This window comes from Patiria miniata, unplaced genomic scaffold (genome assembly GCF_015706575.1).
Source record: "Patiria miniata isolate m_02_andy unplaced genomic scaffold, ASM1570657v1 HiC_scaffold_9, whole genome shotgun sequence".
Taxonomy (NCBI): domain Eukaryota; kingdom Metazoa; phylum Echinodermata; class Asteroidea; order Valvatida; family Asterinidae; genus Patiria; species Patiria miniata.
Window position 1 is genome coordinate 74,348 of NW_024037076.1, and position 20,869 is coordinate 95,216.

Below are 20,869 nucleotides of genomic sequence, written 5' to 3' on the forward strand. Positions count from 1 at the left end.
CCAAACTTGCACTCGTGATTGGATCATAGTGCCACCACGTGATTCCAATTACTTCTCTGATTGGATATAACGCATAGTCAACTTCAATCTTTGTCAGATTGAACAAACTTGTCATGCATATCATTCCCATCCCAGCTGCAGATCCACTTATATTTCAATTCACTCGAACAATCAGAAATTCAGTCTAATAGGGTGAACATATTTCCGAACGTCAGTCCGAGTGAAATTTTCACTCTTTGGAATTTAGAGAGCACCCTTTGCATATAACTCGTCATACACGTATAATTGTTGCGTTCTATAGGAAGCAACATCTTTTACAAGAAGATATTAAAAAGTAACAGCAGAAAGGATTATGTTTGACTATGCCGAACATAATTACGTAATTGAAACTTGGACGTGTGGATCTTGGCCGCGTTTGCCGTAAAAATAGTTTTTTTTCAGAAATAACAGTTTTGTTCGCAAACTGTCAAACCTCGTGTTCTACTAAAAAAATAATCAATACTGAAATCGGAGACTTGTGCAAATTCCAAGAATAAACAGATCAATAAAAGGTGTCGTTGTAGGATGCCTGTTTGAAATTCAGACATAAACATCGTAACACATTCTTGATTCAGATCGTCAGCAGAATCACGCTGTGTGTAAGACAATTAGCTGTTCAGTCTCTAACGTACGACAGAGTGGTTTGTCATCAAAGTCAAACTGACACTCTTATAAGTCCCCGGTCTGATTCGACGAGGAATCAGGGTCAGATTCGACGTGACACACTTCTGGGTCAAAATGACATTTTCTCTTGTAGAAATGATACTTTTCCTTATCAAAACGACAATTTCCATGTCAAAATGACGATAAGTGGCCCTAGCTGGGAAGTGTCATTTTGACCCAGAAAAGCGTCAGGGCAAATCTGACCCGGATTCGGGTCGAATCTGACCGGGAGTGTATATGATTTGCCGATTGTGTATCTACATACATTTTGAATTGGCAAACAAAATTATGATAGACTTTGAATCTGTACGTGTGTGCAAGAAAATATCACTGATAATTATGGTATTCGTTGATTTCTTATCAAACCCTGAGGCTGTATGGGTGGTTTGGTTCATTTCCTTCACAAGTTGAAAATTGTTAGCATCACAACAATTTTATGTATAATGTTTAAAAAAGTGAGTATCTATTGAGTAGTTTTGGGATTGATCCAACCACAGATGGAAAATACATGTGCAGTTTTGTATAAAGAATTATATTTTTATAGAGATGGTTGGCTGCAATTTATGAGATTTGTGTAAAAATCTTGCAAACGTTGACAGCTGAGTACTTCTAGAAGTACTACAGCCATCAAGAACGGTACCGGTAATAATACTGTCAAAAGACAAATACAATTGTATTTATTTATTTTTTTTAATTTTTTTTTAATGTTATTGTTTGTATTAACTTTGATGCTAACATTGGTGTAAGGACCAGCATTAACAGCAAGCGAAGTAATAACTGTTGAAGGGGATGGGTTCCATGCACAACTGTATCAGGATTATATCCGTTCTGAGCCTAATAAAGACTACCAAAATGTGGATAAAGAATCTTCTGACATATTTGGAGGTAAATCAAGTGTGATGTGAAATGCCGTCTATGTGTTGCAGAGGCAAAAATGACAGTTTAATTTCATTTACGAGAATCGTTGGAAGACAATTTCACAAAAGAGTATAAAATTAATCAAGACCAGATTTACATGTTTTTTAATTATATCCGTTATTTCACTTAAATATGTACAGTACTTAATTTTCTTGTCATTTTTAAGGGTACATAATGTACCCTTAAAAATGACAAGAAAATTATCCAGTTTTGCAAGTAATAACCTGATGGAGTAAACTAGCTCACTAGCAACATCAAAACAATCCCTGAAAACCCATCTGTTTAATTGATCTGTTTAACTGATCTGTTTAATTGATATGTTATTGCTTACTCATGTATTTTGCATGTGGTTTATTTCTTGTTCTGTTTACTGGTTTTTTTTTTTGATTTTCGTCAATTTTTGTGTAAAGTGCTGTGGCACTTTCTATGACAGTTAGAGCGCTATATAAATGTTCAGTATTATTATTATTATTATGGAGTACACGTATGGACTGCATTCTGGTTGCATTATATTTGTATATCTCACAGTCGTTTCTAGTGTGTTCATTTTGTGTCAGTCGCATCTGTTGTATTGCATTGTACTTGACATTTAAAAAGAAACTGGAATACAAGACCAATATATGCAATAGTAACATATTAACCAAAACCACGAGAATAAAGAAGCTACAATCTAAACTGAAGCACATGAAGAAGGAAATATTGATCAGCGTATATGTTTTACTTTATTTTTGCTAAATGATAAAATAAATGATCCTTGAAATGAACCTTGGAAGTTGTAATTTCTCATCAAGAAACTGGGCTACGCAATTTTTCCTTGTACAAGGAAAACATTTTTACACATAAGGAAGTATTTTTTGTTCCTAGATGAGTTTTGCTTAGTTATGAAAAGCAAGGAACATAAATTTATCTAAATATTGTTTGTGTGTTCAAATTTTTCAATTGCTTGGGCAAAGAAAAAACCTGAATAGATTTCAATCACTCCGTACTGTCATTCCATAAGGGCGCCCTCCCGTGACAACGCAGACTTCCCAAAGCATTGTGGGATATTACCGCCATCTTTTCAAGTCGTGCGTTGTACGCACGGGGAAGTGTTTTTTCCCCGCAGACCATTGCAAGTTGAACAACATCAGCCAAATGAGAGTTTTAAAGGTCGACAACGGCATTGGAATGACGCCATATACAGACGTATCGAGCCAGGGTTATTGAGGTAATTTTACATGTTGCTATACGTACGTTAGCCCAGAATGTTGCAACCTGACGCCATATTTTTTCTTCATACATCATCTAAATGAAGGCCAGTCATTGCAAAAATGATGATAAGACATGAATCTTGGACTAAGAAACATTTCCATTTTTGTTAAGAAATACTTTTAAAAAAATCTTCACTCTCCATAGACCTTGTACACAACCGCAGACGTGGCGTCAGGTTGCAACATTTTTTCCACCTCACTATGGAGATATGCGTAAAAATAGTGACCTAGTAGTACCGACATCCTAGATATTTCTTTTGGCACAGTCAACTGACAGTTGATTGATGCAGCACTGAAGAGTTGTTGGACTGGTTGTTTCAGAGGCCAGTCTATTTTCTTGTGTTGCATGTTTTCATTCATATCTTAAGTTTTGGGACGCTCATAAACAGTATTGAGAGTCCCACATTTTCAAATTATGAAAAGACTGCGTACAGTGTCCTGTGGTTCGCACGTCTGTGGCTGTTTATCACATTTTCTCTTCCAAAGTCCTATATGAAGTTATGAAAGGCCTCAAATGATTCTAAACAGCAATCTACTGCCTGAGGGTGCAAAACTTATTGCCAGTCCATATTACTTAACGGAACCAGTAAACAAAAAATAGGGGTGTCCTGAACTACACTTGTACCGGCTTGATAATCTTAAATTTCAAAATTGAGGTAAAGGCACTAAACTGTGTCATTAACCGGGATTGTTGTACTAAGAAAATGGCGTCGTTTAAAAGATCTTGTCCCAAATATCACTCTAATGATTTCGCACAAAAGCATTATGGGAAGAGAAAGCAGGTAATGTCTGTCCTGTTTCTCTTCCTAGAATACTTATATGAAAAAGAACATGAGCAGTATTTGCGACTGCCTGTTCTTGAAATCGTTTCTTGCTGTTTGTTTGTTTGTTTGGAATTTTTTAAGGTGTTTTTTTTTTTTTTTTTTTTTTAGAGCAAGCCCATTTCAAAGAGGGCAACCGTCAGCAGCGCAGCCAGTGTTCTCACCATAGGGCTGGGCGAATGGAGGGGTTGTATGTAGCATCCGTGTTGAACGGAAGACAGGTTTCTTCCAGTCTCCGTAAAATCAAGTACTTGGGGGCCCTCGTAAAAAAAGAGGCCACTCGTGAAAAGGACTAGCAAATTTCCAGAGCGGGGTCGCCGGAGCGAATTTTCGTTTCCCAAAACCACACCATTACACATGGCTGTTTATCGCCCTCTACGATACTTTTATTATTATACGCAGGCACATATATGTATTTGTTTCCAGCTTTTGCCGAGCAGTGCGATAGCTCAGTTGGTAGGGTTGTGATTTTGTATCGCGATGAATCCTCGTGGTGAGGGTTCTAGGCACCGTTTTGTAGCCGAATGTGTCTCTTTTCTGAGTCTTTGAAGGATTTTTATGAAGGGAAATAAAGTCCTAATTTCATTATGTTCGGATTAATTTTTTTCTTCTAATTTTATACTTTCTACTCATGCTTCTAGAGAAATCCAAAACGCCACAGCGTACACCCCATGCGAATGTCGTGGGGGGGGGGATTCACCGGCGACGATTTTGTTATGGTTGGGGGCGTGCACCCCCTCCCCCCAAACGCCGCTGCGACGCGTACAACTACAAGGCCAGTTGTACCCGATGGGTAGTTATTATGCGTGACGGCGCAGTCTGGTTTCCCGACGTCTGTATGCGGCTCCCTGTGATGTGGTGTGTGAGGTCAACCAGGTAAGCCTTATAGAGCATTTAAATGTGCTGCTCTTTGACAAAACAATCCGTTGAAAAAAAAGTATTAATTAAAATTATTAGTCTCCAATGAAAATATACATATTTAGAGAAGTTTAACAATAATGAGAAACGATAACTTTCAGCGGCCGCAAAACTTCAGAGGCGGCGCTTGGTGGCGCTATATACCACAGACATCAACCCTTTATAGACCTTTCTGCGCTTGGTTAATGGCAAACTGCATTTTTGCCAACCACGGCCTGCAAAACTATGGAAGGTCCAACACAGCAAAAATGAAGAAGAATTATCACAGATCACCAAAATATTATTTGATACTTGAAAATACAACATTTTCAACAAAACTACAAAATAATTCCCACATATATGCCTTTTTTTCTGTGTGTTGATGGCGTTATGAGGACGTTTTTGGAAAAATATGTTGCCAACCACGGCTTCAATTTATACGCCTACGGCTGCCCATACAAATGGCGCCAATGTTTACAAACCAAAGAACGGCCTATAGACCTTTCTGCGCTTGGTTAATGGCAAACTGCATTTTTGCCAACCACGGCCTGCAAAACTATGGAAGGTCCAACACTGCAAAAATGAAGAAGAGTTATTACAGATCATCAAAATAACATTTGACACTTGAAAATACAACATTTTTAACAAAGCTATGAAATATTTCCTAGACATGCCTTTTTACTATGTGTTGATGGCGTTATGAGGACTTTTTTGGAAAAAAAATATGTTGCCAACCACCTCTTCAATTTATGCGCTTACGGCAGCCCATACAAAATGGCACCAATGTTTACAAACAAAAAGTTATATTATGTGTGAGTGTTAAGCCATTATGCGCAGCAGCTGTGTTGATACAATTTCACATACATGCATTACAAAGTTTACAATAAATATGCCTACGTGACAATTGACGGCGCAATCAGTTCGATGTTATCCTTGAAAATAATGTCTGTACCGTATTGCATGTTTTATTACATCGAGCTGTGCAGGCCTTTGCATGTACTGTACGATGACTAAAGGCTCAAAGGTGAATTAATACAATTTGCATAGAATGAATCGTGTCATTTGATTAGGAAAGTCACCCGCTGACTCGTCAACTATGATATTTTTGCATCGGGGCGGATCAGGGGCATAACCATGGGGGCGTCCCCCCCCCCCTTGAACGTCGCGCGAATGTCTTTAAATGTACCGCCCCGAAAAGCAACACCTATGTCCGATAGTGTCTGCTTTGAAGACTTCAAAAAAATTGTGTCCACGCCCCCCCCCCGCCCCCCCCCCCCAGCCCCTCTTCTCTCCCCAATCAGTCACTCAGTATACTTGTGAGGGTCTTTTATTGATAATCTTATTTTCATAGACATATACAATTCTCACGAAACCCTTTTCAAGCTTATTGTAGTGGCCGTATGGATACAAACTTGAGGAATTTGAATTTGAGTTTTATAAGTATTGTGCATGTTTACTCTACGGCTTGATTTCTTGGTGAAAGCATCAGGGCTTTGTGCAGTTGGACAGTTGAAAAGATGGCATTTATTTGTAGCAATATATTTTTAACAATTCAATCTGTCTCCATTAAGATTCGCTTCTACAATGGTTCCAGATATTAGTGCCAGTTTGAGGATGTAGGCCTACTTCCATTTTTTTTTTAAATTACATTCACAGTTTTTCATAATTCCGCTATTAAAATACATTATATAAATAGCCATTCAATCTACCGTTGCTGTATTGCATGTTGTTTAAACCAAGCTATGTAGGCCTATACCCGTACGTGTTGACTAAAGGCTCAAAGGTGAATTAATTGGCATTGAATGGATGCAGAGCTAAAAATGAAATTGTAAACACTTGATATCGCGTCATTTGATAAGGAAAGTCACTCAGTGTGAACAGTTTGGGAAAACCCAGGTCTGTTTGTGTTGGCCTATTGGCATAAATGGATTTTTTAACATTATATCGGTGCGCGATTTGCCATGTTTTAAAGCAAACAGCTTTTTGTTTTTGTATAAAATAACTGTATTATATACACGTATGAACAGATTGATTAGGACTCGTTTAAAAGTTGAAAATGCACTGCTTTTTTCATTTTGTGCAATTTGCTATCAGGTGATGCCGAAGTCGCTTGTCAAACATTTACCCGTGGAAAAATTGAGTCATCGCCATATAAGGAGATTGATCCGGAGATTAATTTGCATAATGTAGTTCCGTCAAGTGGTCATGAGATCGGTGGACGTAGCAGCTGCAGTTGAAAAGATGGAATTTATTTGTAGCAATATATTTGTAACAATTCAATCTGTCTCCATTAAGATTCGCTTCTACAATGGTTCCAGATATAAGTGCCAGATTGTGGATGTAGGCCTACTTCCATTTTTTTTTTAAATTACATTCACAGTTTTTCATAATTACGGTATTAAAATACACTAGATAAATAGGCATTCAATCTACCATTGCCGTTCTGCATGTTGCTTTATACCAAGCTATGTAGGCCTATACGCGCGTACGTGTTGACTAAAGGCTCAAAGGTGAATTAATTTGCATTGAATCGATACAGAGCTAAAAATGAAATTGTAAACACTTGATATCGCGTCATTTGATAAGGAAAGTCACTCAGTGTGAACAATTTGGGAAAACCCAGGTCTGTTCGTGTCGGCCTATTGGCCTGAATATTGATTTTTTAACATTATATCGGTGCGCGATTTGCCATGTTTTAAAGCAAACAGCTTTTTGTTTTTGTATAAAATAACTGTATTATATACACGTATGAACAGATTGATTAGGACTCGTTTAAAAGTTGAAAATGCACTGCTTTGTTTCATTTTGTGCAATTTGCTATCAGGTGATGCCGAAGTCGCTTGTCAAACATTTACCCGTAAAAAATTGAGTCATCGCCATATAAGGAGATTGATCCGGAAATTAATTTGCATAATGTAGTTCCGTCAAGTGGTCATGAGATCGGTGGACGTAGGAGCTGCAGTGCGTCAGTGCCATCTTGGATGTCTGTGAATCAACTCGTTCTGAACTTAACTGTAAGTTTCTTACAGCCATATGGCTCATTTCTGTCTTTTTTAGTTTCATGGATTATACTAAACAGTTAGCCATTAAGACACCGTTGCATATTTTACCATTCTCACTCGTAACTGTCATTAGTGAGCTGTCATGTACTCTGGTCTTTGGGCAGCTTTATAAGACTTGCTTTTCATGTCATGCATCTATGCAACAAGTGCATTAGTCTGGTGTCGCTTATTCTTTCATGATTGATGGCCACGCTTTTACTGATGCCCCCCAGTTTGAAAACTGTTCTCCCGCCGTTGTTTTGGGGGTTCGTATAATTCACATCAAAAGGCATCTTCCGTCGGTGCAGCAGCGTATCCAGCATTTTTTTTTTTTTGCACGTCTGTGCTGAAATGGCGAAACGTTTTTAATTTCACCCGACACTTGGCCTCCGTAGAATGAAATGGGAGGGGGGGGGGCTGATACCATCTTCCAAAATATTTTTTACAAATATGAAATGTTCTGATATAGTTTGACGACTGTCTGGGCGCCCCGAAAGTGGACAGCTAACAATTCTTTCATTCCACTAGCAGAAAATTGGCTGAAATATTGTAGAAATCAAAATATCCTGCTTTGTGCCGCCGTGGATAATTTCACGAGTCATGACGTATATATGACGCGCGTTTTGATAGGCGTCATGACGCAGTGGTCATATTTTGAGCTTTGATAAAAATTTGATCAACAAAGAGCAAATTTTGTAAAAACAATTACAAAACAAAAAGAAGAAAACAAAACCGATATTTATGTTCTCCCCTTAGATAACTATGCTGGGAGACATTGGGTTTAATTTTTGTTGTCCTCCCCGTGGCCAAGTTTCATGAAAACGCCCCTTCAGGACCGATTCATAATTTTTTCCAACCTTCGAAGTGTCTGAAAATGATCTCTCTTTTAGGTGTCCATTTTCAGCCTCATGGTATCCTGCTTCGGTTTAAAACGATAGTTTCAGGTCACCAGAATTCCTGTATCTGGCTAGCGCAGTGTAAATTCAAAGGCAATTTAGGATTCTATGTCCAGAAATCTGATTTGAAAAAGTCATAAGGAGCCGTTTCTTCCTGTCTGTTTTACTTTTCCAGGCAAACGCAATAAAATACAGTTGTTTATCGCAGACCCTGACCAAAAAGCAGGCCAGCCCATGGGGCGCTCCCCCCCCCCTCCAAGGAAATGCAAAAAGAAAAACAGAAGAAGAAAAAGAAAAGGAGATGCGAAGTCATAATTGCTGTTAGTTTAATGCCAAATAATAACAACAGCCAAGTTTGAAGTCCCAATTCGATTCTTAAAGAAATCTTTTCTTTAACATTTTGCACCTGAGAGTCAATTAAACCAAGTGATTTCAATGTAAAGACTAAGAGTAGACGGAAGGAATGTAGTATCCAGACGCCAATTTTTGGGTTGTGTACAAAGTTTAGGGAGAGTCAAGTACATTTTCAAAGCATTTCCTAACAAAAACAAAAATGTTTCTCGGTCCCAGATGCATGTCCTTCCAACATTTTTGCACTGACTGACATTTATGCATTGAGATATGATGGGAAAATGGTGTCAGGATGCACCATTCTTTCCGACTAGACTGGTACATGTCCAACTGTTTGAAAAGATGGACCTTCAGTGGTCTGGTATCAAACTATGGAGAGATGAGTAGCAACAGGGACTGGTACCTGAGATATTTCTTTGACAGGTTGGAAGCAGTACTAAAAGGGTGCTGGACTGGTTGTTCCAAGTGCCGGTCTATTTTCTTGTGTTGCATGTTTTGACTACCTTAAGTTTTGGGACAGTCTTTTTTATTTAGATTTTAAAGAAATTTATAAGACTCTATATCTGTGTGCATAAACTGCTTTGGTAATTGTTTGTCATCCATACCCATGACGCAATACGAATGTCAATCAGGTTTATTGAGAATCCAATCTTTTCAGACGAAAAGACGTGTTTGAAATTCGGTTACAATTATTCACAAGTTTACCTGTGAAAGAACACGGGCGTCGCTAGAGGGGGTGTGGGGGTGTGGCGAAAGCCATGATCTATAACATTTGAGCAGATTCGCTGATTAGTTATGCAAGACAACCTCATCTTGACGTGACGGTCCGTCGGCAAATTTTATGATGGCACCCCCATTCAAAATGGTCTAGCGACGCCTGTGTGAATGAACAAAACATGACTCGGCTTTTCATTAATCATTGACATGCAGGACTTCCATTTGTGGCCAGGTGATCCAGGTATTTCATAATAATTTGGTAGTTCTGTTTTGTTTATTATGTTTGCAAATGTTGTATATTCCTTTTAAATGTTTTCCAAAATATATATCGCTGCATGCAGTGCGGTAGTCTGGTTCCCAGACCAAATGATGCTGACTAATTGATGTTCAATTACCGACTTTGCGAATACGTTTTCAATTTTGTATACAACATATGGGAGTATTTGGAATCGCTAGCGTCGATCATGGTCAATCAAACAATGTGTGCCAAACTGAGCCGATTTTCTCCACTCAACGTAAAAGATGTAGTCACAATCTAATCGCATTCTTGTGACATCGGCTCACGTCTAGTGGTGTCTAAAGCGGTGTCACCTACATTAAAAATAAAATAACAGGACATTTTCATGTACTTTCGACAGATTGTAAACTTCATTCAGTTAAACCACGGAGGAAGGAACACGAAGTGGGAGTATGATATTTTCAATTTGGTTTTTAGATCACCTTAAAGTTGGCAAAATGTTTTGCAATCCTGTTTTCTTACATGACATCATGCGGCAAGGATCAAATACATGTATGTCATTCGCTAGACACGCTCCAGTACCAAAATACTTTTTCTTTTCAGTGTTCATTCAGGTGAGACTGGATTACGGGAAACATGAGTCGAAGTATAACACCACTGTGTATGGACACAGGGTATGTACAAAATGTTTATGTGAAATACCTATGTGCCTTGTTTTATGTTGTGATGGTTAAATACTTTAAAGGTAATATACAACATTTGCAAGCACAGAAAATCCTCAAACTACAAAATTACCATAAAAAGACCTACTTGACTGTACCGGGAATAAAAGTACCAAGCTTCGTGTAAAATATTCGCACCTATACAGTTTTGTAGCAAGTTCCTGACTTTGTTTCCCAAAAATGCCTCTTTAGTCTTTAGCTAGCACATATATATTTTTTTACAATTGCTTACACCACGGATCCTACACACAAGGATTAACGAATCTCCCAAACTCCTGGTAAGACGTGTGATAACAGCCCGTACAGGTGGCAAATACCACGAATACTTGTCAACAAAGACCCCTGCGCGTGGCGGCTTTCCGATTTGCAGGGCTCTGCACCCGATCTGTACGTGTCGAAGTCTGTCAAGCCAGCTAATTATACTTTGAATATTCATGATCCTACGTACGTTTTTGGCCTTATTATTGAATAGCTACATAACAATGTTAACGGCAAGCACAGTATCTATAGCTTTAAAATGAGCTATGAAATGTGGCATTTGTTGCACAATACCATCTGTTATATCCTGAAGTATTTATTTTTTAACAATTTTGGAACAAGTATATCGTACATAAGGAGTGGTTTTGCTTACAGTTTTAGGAATATTTTTGTTTTTGATATCATGCTTAAACAAACCGACAAAATGGCGCACCTAGAACATTCGCGATTAACGTGCGAACGTGTATTAATGCCCGTTATCATGCGTCCAACGAATTAAGGCAAGTCCGCTCAGTGCATTTTGTACGGCACTAAAGCTCAGAACAGTCGTCTATCCTTGTGTGTAGGATCCGTGGTTCACGACCGTGAACATGTGCAAGCCAGCTAGACTTCGTCCCTGACCTCCTTCAATTTTTTTTTAGGTCATTGTATTGATATTTGCAATACTTCTGAAAATTAAAGCAAAACCAAAATGCAGTATAATATTACCTTCAAACCAAATGGTATAATGCAAACGTTTTTAAAAAAAATTATAAAAAGGGAAAACAAGTGGCGATATGTTGGCTTTTGTTGTAAAAAGTGAGTTTTATTTTATTTTACAGGTACAAGACCCTGCGAGAATATCTACATGCCAGTAGACTGACTGAGGTGGAGGTGCCTCAAGATGGACTGTGCATACTTCACGCTGTTCATGGGGGTTTACAGTCATCACACACATCTACAAGTGCACAGGGTTTATCAAAGAAAAATGTCAAGGACATGGTACGCGATGAGTTCCTTCAGCATGTAGATGAGTACATGCCATATTCTGCTTTGAGTGAAGAAGATACACTTGCACAACTGGAGAGTTGGGCACAGACAGGGCAGTATGGCAGTGACTCTGTGGATCTAATTCTCCACATCCTCAGCCAGGTCTTGAATCTTCGCATCGTTGTTGTTGAAGAGACTACCAGCCGGGTCACGAGTCTTGACCTGTTGCCTCACAGGCAAGAAGAGTGCAGTTTGATCCAACCAATAACAAGTGTAATACTCATAAAACATGGCCAGCACTTCAATCATACTGTTTTCTCACGTGACAAGGAACGTTGCCCCTCCAAGAAAGAAATTACATATACTAGTACCACAGAACCAATCATCATTTCCAGCAATGATAGTGACGATGAATGGTATTTAGCCAGGGAAGGGCCAACTTCCCCTACCAAGTAGGTGTCAGTGAATATTTTTGCGTGTGTTTCTTTAAATAGCCATTGGTAATTTTTGAAACCATTGGTAATTTTAGTGTGACCACAAGTAGGTGTCGGTGGATCTGTGTGTGTTTCTTTAATGCTAGCCATTGGTAATTTTAAACACATTTTTTTGTGATCACAACCTTTGTGGAACAGCAATGTCCTTTTTGTTTTTATTCTAATACGAATTTTCATATTCACGGGTAAACGTGTGATGTCACCTCAATGCTACAGCTATTTCAGCGCAAAAAGTTGCCGGAAGTTGGTATATTTTGCTATTATAACTTTTCTTTTCTTTGGTGCTCTGTGGCTGTGTCAGTAAGCCAGTGAGCAACCTTTCTCTCAACTGTTTTCAGTATGAAGATACATGTATTGGGTTCACAATGAAAAAAGAAAACAATGAAACAACTAGAGGTTCGCGTTTGTTGTTACAAACGCAGAGTGGTCGGGTAGACAACCATTTCATTAGACATTGTCCAATTAAGTTATAAATATATTTATGTCAGAAAAAAAGGACCAAGAACTTCAACATTCCCAATACCAATTATTTTGTACAAAAAGAATGCGTCTTTTAAGGTGTGATAAATTTTTAGTATACAGTTGGGTACGCGTACAAGTTATTTCCGGTTTGATGGCGTCGACAGTCAAACAGGGAAGGGAGGACACTTGTTTATCATTAAGTAAAAATAACGCATGGAAATATGGAAATTAAGTGTATGTAATAATAACAGCTAACTTCCAGTTTGATGTTGTCACAGTATTTGGAAGCAAAAGGTCAATATTAAGTGTAACAGATGTCATTTTTGGGGGGCAAAAACCATAGTCATGAGACAGGGATCAAATGATGGATTTAAATTAAAAATAATAATAATAGTTATTGTTGAATTCTCCCTACAGTAACTTCCGGTCTGATGACGTCATGATTATGAAACCTTGCAAATTCATTTGCGGTTGCTCACGGGATATATAGGGGCAATATATCATAACAATTTGATTGAGGGTTTTAATATTTTAAAAGATTAAACTGTTTTCTATGTGCCGCTGGAGGGCGCCCTTTCGCGGATGACGTCAAAATAATGTTTTTGTGATTGGCATTCCTCACTTAACACTTCCATAATGTATTGTCTGTAGTGAAATGCTTCCGTTTTAGAGTTAGATTCAGTTTCTATTGCACTTCCGGTAACACCGGAAGTAAAGGTCAAGCAGTTTTGTGCCCGGGAATAAGAAATGGTGCTCAAGGCCCCGTCTACAACCTCACGAAAAAACGAACACGATACTCTATTTAGTTCAAGAGATAAAGGTCAAAGTATTTTGTCAAATCGTGCAATCAAATCGCTTGCAATTTGATACCTGATGACGTCATGATGACGTAACAGCAGTGATAACATCTCCGTAACATGGTACAAGTTCACACAAGGTTTTATGATCATACCGTAAACCGTTTGGAAGAAATTGTGCTTTGTTTTGATTTCAGGCTAATGTCTTCATTTTGAATTCACCTAACTTTGACCTTCCGGTAGACCCGGAAGTAAAGGTCAAGTGAGTTCACGTACACGACAAAAAATGTTTATCAATTTATGGTCTATCTGTTTACAAGATTGGAGCAAAATTGATAATTTTGTTGAAGAGTTATAGATGAAAGAAGATCGTCATTTTTTCAACGAAAATCGCTTGTAATTTGACACCCGATGACGTCATTATGACGTCAGTGTAATATGCACCACTCCGAGTGAGGGTCCTTATATGTTTAAAGTTACAAGTTCATATCATATACCGTTTAGGAGAAAACCCGCGGAAACGTGCTATGCAGAAAAAAAAGAAAGAAAGAAAGAAAGAAAGAAAGAAAGATTAATCGCAACAAATCCAAAGAGTGGTCGGGTTGTGCCCGACCACTCAATGAAAAAAGAAAACTCCCAAGTGAAACGCCAGCAACAACGCTCTCAGTTGACCAAGACGATTTGTTGATACATGTTAGTGAGTGCACATTTTCAGAATAAAAAGTCAAATAATTTTAAGAGGAGTATACATAAAGTTACACAAAAAAAGGTTACTTAGAATGGATAAAATTCATACTATGGACACTTTAATTAATAATAAATATAAGAACGTCACTGTCTGGATTGCATTCTGTATCACGGAGGTGTTGTCAGCTCATGGCAACATGTCTGATGAGTTTGTGACATCCAAAATGCATGGGTTTTTTTCACTTAAAAGGGTTCGCAAGGAATCGCCGATCGACTGCCAATCGACTGATGTCCCTACCACGATGCAACAATCTCAAGCAGCCTGCCAACGGACTGATGTCCCTACCACGATGCAACAATCTCAAGCAGCCTGCCAACGGACTGATGTCCCTACCACGATGCAACAATCTGAAGCAGTCTGCCAACAGACTGATGTCCCTACCACGATGCAACAATCTGAAGCAGCCAGCCAACAGACTGACGTCCCTACCACGATGCAACAATCTGAAGCAGCCTACCAACGGAATGACGTCCCTACCACGATGCAACAATCTGAAGCAGTCTGCCAACAGACTGATGTCCCTACCACGATGCAACAATCTGAAGCAGCCAGCCAACGGACTGATGTCCCTACCACGATGCAACAATCTCAAGCAGCCTGCCAACGGACTGATGTCCCTACCTCGATGCAACAATCTGAAGCAGCCTGCCAACGGACTGATGTCCCTACCACGATGCAACAGGAGGCTCCCACCCCCTCTGCTGCAACAGGTGAAGCTAGACCACTTGTTTGGATTCAATTAAAAACCCTACTGGGGAGTGGAGGGGCATTTACCACCTTCCGCCTCCCCTCCCCGATCTCCTGAACTTTTTTTGGGGGGGGTGTCATAGCTTGGTTTTTCATGTAAAATATACTTGTTTTCCTTTGATTGGTCAAATAAAAAACAAATGTCTTGTTTTAAGGGAATATACACCACATTGCTTTTGCTGTAATTTTGTGAAATTGATAAAAAAAATTCCAGGAGAGCTTAAAACAAATATTGTTACACTGGCTTCTTTGACAAATTTTTTTGTAGATGCTGAAAAAACAAGAAGAACCAGAGTGTTCTAGTCTAGTTCCTTGACCCCACTTGAATTGAAATATAGCAATGTAAAGACGTTGCTGAGTTGTAAGGTCAGGGAACCAGTCTATCTGGCTTGTAATCTTTCATATGTGTGTAATCGATTGCAAACAAAACTAGACTAACTAATGAAAAATTGGGGTCACTATTTGAAGAAAAAAATTCCAGTTTTTTTAAATGCTGGTCGGCCGACCAGCGTGCGAAATTGATACAACAGTACCACTTTTCTTGAAAATGTCAGCACACCAGGGGCCAATTTTATTGCGCTACTAAGCACACAATTTTATGCTACCATAGCCGCTGTCTATTTCATGAAGTCCGTAAGCAGTAAGCGCAGCAAAAGGCATGTTTACCTCAGAGGAAAAATGCTTAACTATGGTGACGTAACAATGGAAAACGATGATGCGCGCGCGACCGTTAGCACATACACGCCGTGAAATAGTGCTTAAGGTCAGCAAGTTTTTGTGCTATGATTAGCACAAAACTGTGCTTAGCGGTAAGCAGCGCCATGAAATTGGACGTAGGTGCCATAATTTTACAGGATGCTGTAGACTGTCGTTCACTAACAGTCCAGTAAGGTAATTCATAATAATTTGGTAGTTCTGTTTTTTTATGTTTGGAAATGTTGTATATTCCCTTTAAAGGCAATGTTTTCCAAGTACAGACGACAATTGCAGATGGAATCAAGTACATACATAATTTTATCGGCTGTTTTTTTAAAGGATATTTTACTTGTTGCTTCTGCTTGTAGGTTTCCCACAACCAACTGGAGCCATCGGAAACTACCAGATGGAGGGACCAGGTAAATATAATCTTGTTTGTTAAGATGAAAGCAATTTTATATCTAATCAAGTGTTAATGGGGTTTTTTTGGGGGGGGGTATACTACATAAATGTGGACACAAAAGTAGGAGGGCGCTATTTACAGTGGTTTTAGTCTTGTAATTTGTTCCTGTATGTACCCACGACAAATAGTGCCCACTATTGTGTAACTCATCTGAAAAGGGCATTAACATTAATTTAAACATAAACATTAATTGTGCATGAATGAATGGAACAATGAGCATGGGCGTCGCGAGGGGGGGGGGGGGGGGGCAAGGGGGGGGGGGGGCGCTTGCCCCCTGGAAAAGAAACAAAAAGGGGAGAAAAAGAGAACAAAAGAAAAGAACAAGAGGCGCAAAGTCAGAGTGGTGTAAATTTAATGAGGGGGGGCAAAATGTCCCTGCCCCCCTTTAATACTGATAAATCGCGAATTTGTTGAGAAATACAAGATTTTTTTGGAAAAAAAATATGTTTTGCCCCCCTCTAGAAAAAAATCCTGGCGACGCCCATGACAATGAGCTAATGGGGAAAAAGTGAATAATCGTGGTTGGTATTCATGAGTTGTCCAGCGAATTTTGTTTTATGTTATTTAAAAAAAAAAAAATTACGAATGTGTACATTGCGATTGACTTCAACTTATCTTCAGTAAGCAGATGCATGTTTGAGTTATTTAGAGTGTAGTGATTATTATTATTGTCTTGGTCAATCTTTTGATAACTATGTTTAATCAACTTTTTTGTACACCAGCAGTGAAAGTTTTTTGTCTGAAACTATTTTTGTCGGTGTAAAAATAGTGGATGTACTATATGACATCGTATCAGGCAACACTTGACAAGTTTGTGTCCAACAGCAGTACACAAGCCAAAACATCTATTTATATACTTTTTGGCAAATTTATTTTGGGCACTGGAACTGCCTTACTAAAGCACTGGAAATCCCAAGTTGTATTTTTTGTCTTGGAAGACAATTCAATCTGTTTCACAAACATTGTTTTATTGACACAACACATGTTTCTTGTTTCGATCTGAATAGGAGTGCCTGAATTCAGACCTCAGAATTCAGAATTCAGAATTCAGCAAAGTCAGAGATCAGACCAAGAACCGAAAGGTGAGACATTTTGAAGGGAGTTTATAAAACAACATGCAGCTACGTGCAGTTGTTGCCTGATGTTGATAATGATGTTATGGAAATTGATGGTGTATACACTAAAGTACAATTAAAACACAGGAAGGGGTAGCAGTTGTCACTAGTTGAGTAAACTCAACAGAGTATACCAACATTTTTAGATTAAGGACAAGAACAGACGCCTCACTGAAAAATTGCCTGGGTTAATTTTACCAAAGAAAGGGTGAAAACTAGAACTAACCAAACTTGGATTGTTCTCTAACCAATTGTTTGGGTTAAAATTTCTGCTAAATTCAACCAAAACTTGTTGAGTGGTCGGGCACAACCCGACCACTCTTTGGATTTGTTGCGATTAATCTTTCTTTCTTTCTTTCTTTCTTTTTTTTTCCGGACAATACTTCTCCGCGGGTTTTCTCTTAAATGGTATATGGTATGAACTTGTAACTTTCAATATATATCGACCCTCATCCGAAGTGGTGCATATTACTCTGACGTCATGATTATGTCATTAGGTGTCAAATTACAAGTTATTTTAACTGAAAAAGTGACCAAATACTTTCACTTAAAACTCTTGAACTAAACATTCAATGATGTTTGTATTCTGTAATCAGATAGACCATTAATCGATAAACATTTTTTGTCGTGTACGTGAACTCGCTTGACCTTTACTTCAGGGTCTACCGGAAGGTCAAAGTTAAATGAATTCCAAATGAAGACGTTAGCCTGAAATCAAAACAAAGCAACATTTCTTCCGAACGGTTCACGGTATGATCACAAAACCTTGTGTGAACTTGTACCTTGTTACGCAGATGTTATAATTTTGTTACGCCATCTTGACGTCATCAGGTATCAAATTACAAGCGATTTAAGGGAAAATTTTGACAAACTAGTTTGCGTATATCTTTTGAACTAAATAGAGTATCGTGATCATTTTTTCGTGAGGTTGTAGACTATGCCGTGAGGAACATTTCTTGTCCCCAGACACAAAACCGCTTGATCTTTACTTCCGGTGTTACCGGAAGTAAAGGTCACGACTGAATATAGCTCAAAAGCGGAAGCATTTTACTACAGACACATATATTATAAAAGTGTTTAGTGAGGAATGCCAGACACAAAAACAGTGTGATGGCGTCATCATCCGGAAGTCAAGGTCGTTCGACCTTTCCTTCCAGGGCTGCCGGAAGGTCAAAGTTAGGTGAATTCAAAATATAGAAATTAGCCTCAAATAAAAGGAAAACAAGATTTCTTTCCATAACCGATTGAAATCGCGCCTCACCAGTTTTCCTCACATATCTGAATGCTGAAAATTAATATTTCCACAGCGTGTAGCCACAAACTTTTCTGTCATAAAGTCAGTGCAGAATTTTATTATGCCCATGCAAAAGAAAAAACCCATAAAAAGCCATGTTATGATATGATTAGCATATGTTGCATAAACTCCAACGACGTTAGAGGCTCCGGCAAGTCTACCAATAGTCCCAACTGGTTGTATGCTTGAGTAGCCATCCATGCAGCACCAGATGTGCGCTTCCTGATAGGCCTACAAGTCTTGTCGAGGTAAAGCAACAAGTTAAACTGCAGGTTGTGTGATTTTGCAGGGTAATGGGAGGGGTATGAATGCAGGGTAATGGGAGGGGTATTGTGCAGTTCAATTATGATTAAGTCATTGTAAACACAAGAAAATATGCCAGCCCGACCACTCTGCGTTTGTAACTCAACAAACGCGAACCTCTAGTTTAATTTGGTCTTGTATGACTTCACCTTTTGGTTGAATTTAACATAATTTTTTTCCTTGGCGTGGGAGGGAAGTCAAGCATTTTTTTATAAGAGTGCATACGACTGGGCCGATGAGGCAAGCGAAATCCTGAAAAGATTTAAGCTTGTCTTTCTTTTAAAGATGTGTGCTCTGTCGCACGAATCCGATCTTGTTGATTTCACTTTCAACCACATTCTACATGAAGATTCAGGAATAACAAACATTGAGCTTGATAAGTTCATTCTGGCCAACCCAAATGAGGTCTTGATTCTTTTGGATGGTTTTGACGAAATGAGGACCAAAAACTCACTACAGACTTATTCGGCTCTATCCTAAAAACGCTCAAAAGAAAAGAATGCTGACAATGTTCCATCTTCGTATCAACCCACCTCTCTCATCTTGAGACACTGATATCAAAATCAAAAATCCTTGCACACACGTCGAGCTTCTGGGGTTTACTGACGAGGTTGTTAATGGATTCATTCGGAAATTCTATGGCGAAGATCCTGATCGTGGCAATGCACTAATCCAAACCATTGGAAAGTCCAACACACTGCGTGATTTTGCTACGAATCAAATGTTTTTGCATCTAATAATTGGCAGCAAAACTGTTGAGGTCACTTATTTGTCAGCAAAAAAAACCTGGTAGCTCTTGGCCTATATGGGCGTGGATTATCCATAGTATTACTTAATATGCCTATTGCTTTATTTTTTTTACAGAACCACCGTTAGATGACAGAACTCTGAGCGAGGTCGCTACGAGGCTCGGTTGTGATTGGGTAAAACTGGCACTTGAGCTGGGCTCTACGATGGTACAGGTTCAGACTATCGAGAAAAATCACCCAAACGATATCACAAGGCAAGGTCTTGATATGCTTGTAACATGGAAACAGGCCCAGTCCATTAGTGATGAACAGCAGAGGACCAAGTTGTGCACAACGTTGAAGAACATCAGAAGAGCAGATGTTGCCGCATTTCTGCACGGTAAATACATGTCTTTGCTCATTGCATGGGTAATGTAAAGGGGCATTAAAGGAAGAGGTTACTTGCATAAATTGCGAATACATGTATTTGCGCATTGTATGCGTAATGAGACATGTCAAAAATGACAATTGTCAATGTCAATTAACATGACAGTTGTATGTCAGGTCTAATCTGTTCACTTTTTTTTACAGTGACACAGTGGTTTGTCATCCAACTCGAACTTATATATATATATATACACACTCTTGTAAGTCCTGGGTCAGATTCGACCCGGAATCCAGGTCGGATTGGACCTGACACACGTCTTGGGTCAAAATGGCACTTTTCTTGGTCAAGTGACAATTACCTGGGGTTAAATGGCCGGGAAGGCGACAAATAACTGTATTTCGACTAAGAAAAGAGTCAGTTCAAATCTGATCCGCATTCGGGTCCAATCTGACCCGGGACTTTTAGGAGTGTATATATAATTTGCAGATTATGCACCTGCAAACGTTTAAAATTGACAAAGTATTGAAAAGATTAAATCTGTACACTGTACTCCCTTCCAAATAGGACCCCATTGCGTTTCTGCCATATATAAAAAAAGACTTATATATGTATACATTGTAAAGCTAAAATGAAGTGCACACTATTTTGCATTTACACACGAATGAATGGATGAATGGGTTGTTGGGAAACAAACTGAATAATCACTGTTGGTAACGTGAGTTGCAGGCAACCACTGAGATATGGCTTATCTGCAGTGTAGTGATTACTTCAAGAGGATTATTGCTATTGGTCAATCTTGCGGTAATGGTGGCCAATCAACGTGTTTTTGTACACCTGAAGTGAGCAGCTTTTTG

General features: G+C 38.8%; 1 protein-coding gene across 1 annotated transcript; it reads left to right on the forward strand.

The window, feature by feature from the left end:
- Positions 1-10,370: 10,370 nt before the first annotated feature.
- Positions 10,371-12,236, forward strand: LOC119720281. The gene is made up of 2 exons (XM_038189923.1): positions 10,371-10,505; positions 11,633-12,236. The coding sequence occupies exons 1-2, from the start codon at positions 10,468-10,470 to the stop codon at positions 12,234-12,236; spliced, it is 642 nt and encodes a 213-aa protein (XP_038045851.1). The 5' UTR covers positions 10,371-10,467.
- The last annotated feature ends 8,633 nt before the right edge of the window (positions 12,237-20,869 follow it).

Excerpts from the sequence above, each read along its gene's own strand:
- LOC119720281 (XM_038189923.1), top strand. The coding sequence starts at position 10,468 with ATGAGTCGAAGTATAACACCACTGTGTATGGACACAGG. Across the intron at positions 10,506-11,632 it reads CCACTGTGTATGGACACAGG|GTACAAGACCCTGCGAGAAT; the intron begins GTATGTACAAAA and ends TTTATTTTACAG.